The 7,595-nt window shown below is 39.9% G+C and overlaps 1 protein-coding gene across 1 annotated transcript; it reads right to left on the bottom strand.

The window, feature by feature from the left end:
* Positions 1-1,607: 1,607 nt before the first annotated feature.
* LOC138893632 (uncharacterized) lies at positions 1,608-7,147 on the bottom strand. The gene is made up of 3 exons (XM_070178276.1): positions 5,946-7,147; positions 3,828-3,877; positions 1,608-1,744 (listed from the first exon to the last, which is right to left on the bottom strand). The coding sequence occupies exons 1-3, from the start codon at positions 7,145-7,147 to the stop codon at positions 1,608-1,610; spliced, it is 1,389 nt and encodes a 462-aa protein (XP_070034377.1).
* Between the last annotated feature and the right edge of the window lie 448 nt (positions 7,148-7,595).

Here is a 7,595-nt window from a genome sequence, read left to right as displayed (position 1 = left end):
AAATGTTGAAAAAGTCCAAGCCCAATTAATTTATATGACCTAGCAACACAAATACAAGTGAATATTCCATGTTCAATTGTTTATGGTCTCAATTATAAAAAAGTGAAAAGTGGCTAGACTTTTAAGGAGAATTCACCAAAACAGCAAGTATATTTATTAAAATAGTATAGTAGTATAAAATAGACTTTTTTAAGAGCAAATAATTTCTTGATCTTCAATCTTGGAAACAAAGATGAATTCTTTTTAAAATTCTACATATATCACCTACATGTTAAACGCAAAGACCAACAAGAGTTTACTAATAAAAATTTCTGCACTAAAAAAATCCACCATTAGAGTATGATAAAGCTCACTGGAATCAAATAAAAATTCTCCTACCGTATCCCTCCATTTTTGGTCTTGAGATTCAATAGAAATAAAGTTTCTCGGAACAATTACACAGCTTTTATACATTCGTTATTTAGGCCTATAAGAAGGCAAGTTCATGCAAATGGATTTCAACATTTAAACATACACTTTATCTGTCACTTAAAGCATGTTTCAAACAGTCAAAACAGATTTAGACAGCTAAGACAAACGCATGTTTCATAACTTCATTCAAAATGTATACTCTTAAAGGTAAATGGGAGTACCTAATGTGGAAAAACGAGAAGAACCAACGAGAAAACCTTTGATACCAAAGCTACTTGAAATCAACAAATAGAACCAGGACTGACGGTGACAGAAACAACAACAAAGCAGTGCTTGAAACCTAGAGGAACAACAGATTTTTTAAAAGAAAAGCCACCCCCCCCCTCAAAAGCTCTAATTGGTCTCTTATTTATCTGAAACGATTTTACATTCAAGATACGCTCCCCTCCCAAGCTCACAATTTCAGCTTAGTATATATGTTCAGCTAATGGGTTTTTTACTCTTTTCTTTCTCCCCTTTTCGTGTGTAGGTCCGAGAAAAAAATAGAAAAGGAGATGAGGAATGCTCATTTTTTATGGGGGGAGGGGGGGTTATGTCCTTCTTTTAGGGAATTGGGGAGATATGGGGGGTTATGAGTGGGGGACAAGGGAGAGTGGAGTGGGGACAAAGTGTAGTATTGGTAAGATAAGTGGGCGAAAATTCAAGCACAGTAAAAAAATTGATGCTCACAGCATGCCCCTCTTTGCTTAGAAATATGAAGAGTTTTCAAGCAAAGAAAAGATGAGCGATATGACTAATTTTTTGCCATACCATTATTCAAAAGGGATGAGATAAGAGAAAAGAGTGCGACTGAGTCTTGGTTATGGACAACCTACATATCTCGGGTTATAAGAAAAGTACATCGCGTGTAGTTCAAGGAAAAAGATGGAATGCTGAGTTGGAGAGTCGAATGAGGTTCCGTCGAGGCTCCAGTCTGTAGCCCAGTAATTACATCAAAAATCAAAAAGAAACTAAACAAACCTATCAGCTACGAGTTACAAGATTCCTATCTATAAGTCTTCTAAAACTTGATCTTGAATCTTGACTAATTCTTCACGGAGACTCTGATCTAAACCTTGATTCTTGCTAGTTTCAGGTGCTAGTTTATTCTTCTACGGCTTCTTCTGATCAAAACGGGAAATGTAAAGCGCTTAACTTCAGTCATGTCTTGAGTAATCCATATCCTTTCCATTTGCTTCTACATTTGGATTCACTTCTTTTCCTTTTCTTTTCTTTATTCTGGATTGAGAAATCTTCTTTTGGTCATCTTGAACCATGCGCCTCGAGGTAAAACCTACTCAGATACAAAAACAAACAAACGAACGAAATTTTTCTGCCCCAGGTTTTATTAGGAAAATTTCGTGAGTTACTGTAACAAAACTACTTTTTTATTGAAAGCATTAAAAGATCGGGAATGGTGTACCCTGAAAAGGTCATGATGATTTTTTTATTTGGATAGTGTCCTTTATTTTTGCAAAAGAATGTCTCAATTAAGGATTGGTGTTCCTTATGTTGGGAAAATGTGGTGAGGGAATGGGATAACCAATATTGGCAATGATATCACGGAATTGTGTATCGTGCATTTAAGATCAAATCAACTAGGGAGTGGTGTACCCTATGTTGGAGAACACAGTTAGGAATTGGTGTACCCTATACTGGTAAGGAAATGTAAATAGGGGATGGCGCCCTGTATTACTGGGAAGGAAATGTAATCAGGGGTTGGCTCCCTGTATTATTGAAAAGGAAATGTAATCACGGGTTGCCACCCTGTATTACTGAAAAGGAAATGTAACCAGTGGTTGGCGCCCTGTATTACTCAAAAGGAAATGTAACCAGGGGTTAGCGCCTTGTATTACTAAAAAGGAAATGTAATCAGGGGTTGACGTCATGTATTACTGAAAAGGAAATGTAACTAGGAGTTGGCGCCCTGTATTACTAAAAAAGAAATGTAACCAGGGGTTGGTGCCTTGTATTACTGAAAAGGAAATGTAACCAGGGGTTGGCGCCCTGTATTACTAAAAAAGAAATGTAACCAGGGGTTGGCGCCCTGTATTACTGAAAAGGAAATATAACCAGGGTTGACTCCCTGTATTACTGAAAAGGAAATGTAACTAGGGGTTGACGCCTTGTATTACTGAAAAGGAAATGTAACCAGGGGTTGGCGCCCTGTATTTCTGAAAAGGAAATATAACCAGGGGTTGGCGCACTATATTACTAAAAAAAAATGTAACTAGGGGTTGACGCCCTTTATTACTGAAAAAGGAAATGTAACCAGGGGTTGGCGCCCTATATTACTGAAGAACAAATGCTGAATCGCCTTGGTGAAAAGGTTCTACCTGGGTTAAGCTACGTAAAACAACTTATGCGAAGAGTACTTCTACTCGAAATGAGCTGGATCCCCCTAGGTGAAAAGGTTCTACCCGGGTTAAGCTTCATAAAATAACCTGAGCAAAAAGAACTTCTACCCGAAATTATGACATGGATCCCCTTAGGCGAAATGGTTCTACCTGAGTTAAGTTATGTATAAAAACCTGAGCGAAAAGTATTTCTACCCGAAAATATGAGTTGGATCCCCCTAGGCAAAATGGTTCTACCTGAGTTACGCTATGTATAAACATCCTGAGCGAAAAGTACTTTTACCCAGAACTATGAGCTAGATCCCCCTAGGTGAAAAGGTTCTACCAGGGTTAAGCTACGAAAACCAACCTGAGCAAAAAGTACTTCTACCCGGAACTATGAGCTGGATCCTCCTAGGTGAAATAGTTCTACCTGGGTTAATCTACGAAAAATATCCTGAGCGAAGAGTACTACTACCCAGAACTATGAGTTGGATGCCCCTAAGAAAAAAGGTTCTACCTGGGTTAAGCTACGTAAAACATCCTGAGCGAAGAGTACTTCTACCCGAAACTATGAGCTGAATCCACCTAGGCCAAAATGGTTCTACCTGGGTTAAGCTACGTAAAACATCATGAGCGAAGAGTACTTCTACCCATAACTATGAGCTGGATCCCCTTAGGCAAAAAGGTTCTACCTGGGTTAAGCTACAAAAAAGCAAGCTTGGGCGAATGGTAGTTCTACCCAGAACTATGTGTTGGATCCCCCTAGGAGAAATGGTTCTACCTGAGTTAAGCTACGTAAAACATCCTGAGCAAAGAGTACTTCTACCTGGAACGATGAGCTAGATCCCCCAGGTAAAATGGTTCTACCTGAGTTAAGCTACATAAAACAACCTGAGCGAAGAGTACTTCTACCCGGAACTATGAGTTGGATCCCCCTAGGCAAAACGGTGCTACCTGCGTTAAGCTACGAAAATGGTAGTGTGGACAATAGTGATGCATGCTGAAAATAAAAGAAAATGGAGATTTTAAGTTGCTTACGTTTGGTGGCATTCATCCTTTGAGAACCGCCATTCTGCACTGCTTTGTTCCTGCTTCAAACAAAGAAAATTTATGAGTTTTTAAAATGTAGGTCGGTTTGTGGCCTTGATGCATTGAGGAGTTTGAGTTCACGGCCACCCCGTTGTTGAAAGACTGATTTTATTAGAGTGGTACCGAGATGCTCAGATACTTTGTATCATTTTCTGGAGATTTTGTCTTCTTAACGTTTCCCCTGGTTGTTTCACACCTGGATGTCCACGGTACCGCTAACCCTTATCCCTAAGGCAAAGCAATTTTCCTTTAAAATCAAACTTAGTTGTCTTGCACTCAAAACCAATTTGTGTCCATTGTGCTTATCAACGTTTCCCATGAAGCAAGTCTTACTTTGGCGACCTTTTCAGTTTCTTTGAGACACTTTGCCCGCCTTATCAAAAGATATCACAGATGGATTCCTTCCTTCGTCAATGCAGTAATATGCTCCAAAATGTGCTCGGTACTACGGGAAAACTATAGCCAGTTTTGCAGCCATTTCTTTGCTTCACTTTTGATGCAAGATTAGACCAAAAGGGACTCAAATAAAATTATGGGTAACATATAAGAGTAATTGAAAGTAAAAAGGAATTGTGACTAAACAAAAGATGTCTATTTGGGGGAGAGTAATAGGAAGACTTATCTGGAGGTGTGTGCTGACTTCAATGAATCATGACATGCATTTTGGACTGGACGCCTGATCCGTCTGAGCTATCTAATTCTAAAACTCCGTCGCAAATGTTCATCTTGAAACTGTCTTGGTTGTGCTCATGCCGGAGCATCGAAGACCCTCATTGCTCATTGTCGCCTTACAGTGCCCATACGGGTTTTCACCGATAAGACTCTTTCTTATGTTTATTATTTTCTTTTCTCTTTGCATGGGGACTTCAAACATTCTCAAAGATCGATCAGAAGTTCCTAATAGGGAAAAGGTGAAAAGAACCTCGAACTGAATTACAGCTTTTGGAAATATTTATATAGAAAAACCCGTAAAATAAAACAAACTCCTGCCCTAGTTTTGGAGTATGGGAATATGGATTTTTTTTTGTTTTGATGGGACCGAACCCATGGTAAGGCTGCTTACGTATCCTTTCGGAATTAGGTCGGACGTAGTTCACTAAAATCAGAAGGTTTGTTATATGATTTATTTTTATTTATTTCTTTACAAATACACGGGTTCCAAAAGAAGGAAAATGAGGAAGACAAATACGGCTCAAAGGGGTTAACAAAAGGGTGACACCTATTTGGGACAGAGACCAATAATAGCCTTCGCCATCTCAATTTGAGAAAATAATGCGTGAAAGTTATGCAGTGGGTATATATCAAACATAATATCTTTTGATTGCATCTGCATTAATCTTCATGTCTGGTACCCGTCCTTCTTCATCTACCAAGTGCAAGGCCCCCTTTGGTAACACTTTCTTGATGATGTAGGGTCCTTGCCAGTTCGGGGAGAAATTTTCTTTAGCTTCTACTTGGTGTGGAAGAATGCGTTTCAAAACGAGTTGGCCTACCTTAAAGTGTCGTGGACGCACTTTCTTATTGTAAGCGCGTGCCATTCTTTGCTGGTATAATTGGCCAAAACATATTGCTGCTAGCCGTTATTCATCAATCAACATTAGTTGTTCTAAACGGGTCTTTACCCATTATGTATCTTCAATCTCCGATTCCACAACGATCTAGAGAGAGGGAATTTTGACTTCGATCGGTATTACAGCTTTCGTTCCATATACCTGCAGATAAGGAATTTCCCTAACAGATGTGCGAGCAGTCCTACGGTATCCCAAAAGAGCAAAAGGCAATTTTCCATGCCATTGTCTAGAACCTTAGATCATCTTTATAAAAATCTTCTTGATGTTCTTGGTTGTCACTTTAACAACTCCATTGGCTTTTGGACGGTAAGGGGTAGAATGGCGATGCACAATTTTAAATTGCTCGCATACCTCCTTCATCAAATGACTATTTAGATTGGATGCATTGTCAGTGATAATGGTTTTTGGAATACCAAAGCGACAGATGATGTTGGAATGAACAAAGTCTACCACTGCTTTCTTAGTGACTGCTTTGAAAGTAACGGCCTCCACCCACTTGGTGAAATAATCAATTGCAACCAAACTGAATCTATGCCCATTTGAAGCCTTTGGCTTGATTGGCCCAATAACGTCCATTCCCCAAGAAACTAAAGGCCAAGGAGAGGACATGGGCTGCAACTCTGAAGGAGGCAGGTGAATCAGGTCACCATGAATCTGGCATTGGTGACACTTGCGAACAAAACTGAAGCAATCTAGCTCCATTGTAAGCCAATAATACCCTGCCCTCAGAATCTTCTTCGCCAAAACATATCCATTAATATGAGGTCTGCATACCCCCGAATGTACTTCACTCATGATCCACTCAGCTTCTGTGGCATCTACACATCTCAACAAGTTCAAATATGGGGTCCTTTTGTATAAAATTTCCCCATTCAGGAAGAAACCATCGGCGAGCCGCCTTATAGTTCTTTTTTGATCTCCCTTGGCATGCTCTGGATATTCTCTTGTTTTAAGGAATCGTTTTATGTCATGATACCATGGTTCACCATCTGGTTCTGCCTCAATTGTATTGTAGTAACCGTGTTGATTCCGAACTTGGATTTCTAGTGGCTCGATATGAGTGTTTCTCGGATAAGGGAGCATCGAGGCTAAAGTAGCCAAAGCATCATCTAGCTCGTAGTGAAACCTGGGAATATACCTGAACTCGATGGATTTGAATCTTTTGCTCAAGTCATGCACACATTGTTTGTATGGAATAATCTTGATGTCTCGAGTCTCCCATTCGCCTTGGGCTTGTCGAATAAGCAAGTCAGAATCTCTCATAATCAATAGTTCATGCACATCTAGATCGAGGGCCATTTTCAAACCCATGATACAGGCTTCGTATTCTGCCGTATTATTAGTACATAAGAATTGAATTCGGTTTGTTGCAGGGTAATACTGTCCAATAGGTGAGATGAGGATTTCCTCGATCCTAACTAATTTGATATTGGCAGCTCCATCAAAGTACATTTTCCATACAGGGTTATCGTCTGGAACTACTTCCTCTATTGAGTTGACCTCTTCATATGGGAAGTATATGGTAAGTGGCATGTACTCATCATCAACTGGATTCTCTGCCAAATGATCGGCCAAAGCCTGTGCTTTCATCGCGGTGCGAGTGACATAGACGATAACGAACTCTGTGAGCCAGATTTGCCATTTTGGGAGCCTGCCAGTGGGCATTGGCTTTTGGAAGATGTAATTCAGAGGATCCATTCTGGATATGAGGTGAGTAATGTAGGCCAAAAGATAATGTCTCAACTTCGGAGCGACCCAAGTCAAGGCACAACATGTCCTTTCTAAAAGGGTGTACTTAACCTCATAATTGGTGAACTTCTTGCTCAAATAATAGATTGCGTGTTCCTTTTTGCATGTTAGATCATGTTTCCCCAGAACGCATCCAAAGGAATTATCCATCACTGATAGATATAAAAACAAAGGCCTACCAGGTTTAGGTGGGACCAGTACAAGGGATTTTAACAAATAATCTTTGATCTTGTCAAAAGCATTTTGGCAATCGTCCCTCCACTTGATAGCAACATCCCTTTTCAGCAACTTAAAAATGGGCTCGCACGTGGTTGCGAGCTGAGCAATGAACCTACTGATGTAGTTCAACTTCCCGAGCAAACTCATGACTTCATTTTTGTTCTTCGGGGGTGGCACA

This window comes from Nicotiana tomentosiformis, chromosome 6 (genome assembly GCF_000390325.3).
Source record: "Nicotiana tomentosiformis chromosome 6, ASM39032v3, whole genome shotgun sequence".
In the NCBI taxonomy this organism is placed as follows: Eukaryota; Viridiplantae; Streptophyta; class Magnoliopsida; order Solanales; family Solanaceae; genus Nicotiana; species Nicotiana tomentosiformis.
The sequence above is the reverse complement of the archived record's forward strand: the minus strand, read 5'-3'. Positions and strand labels throughout refer to the sequence as shown.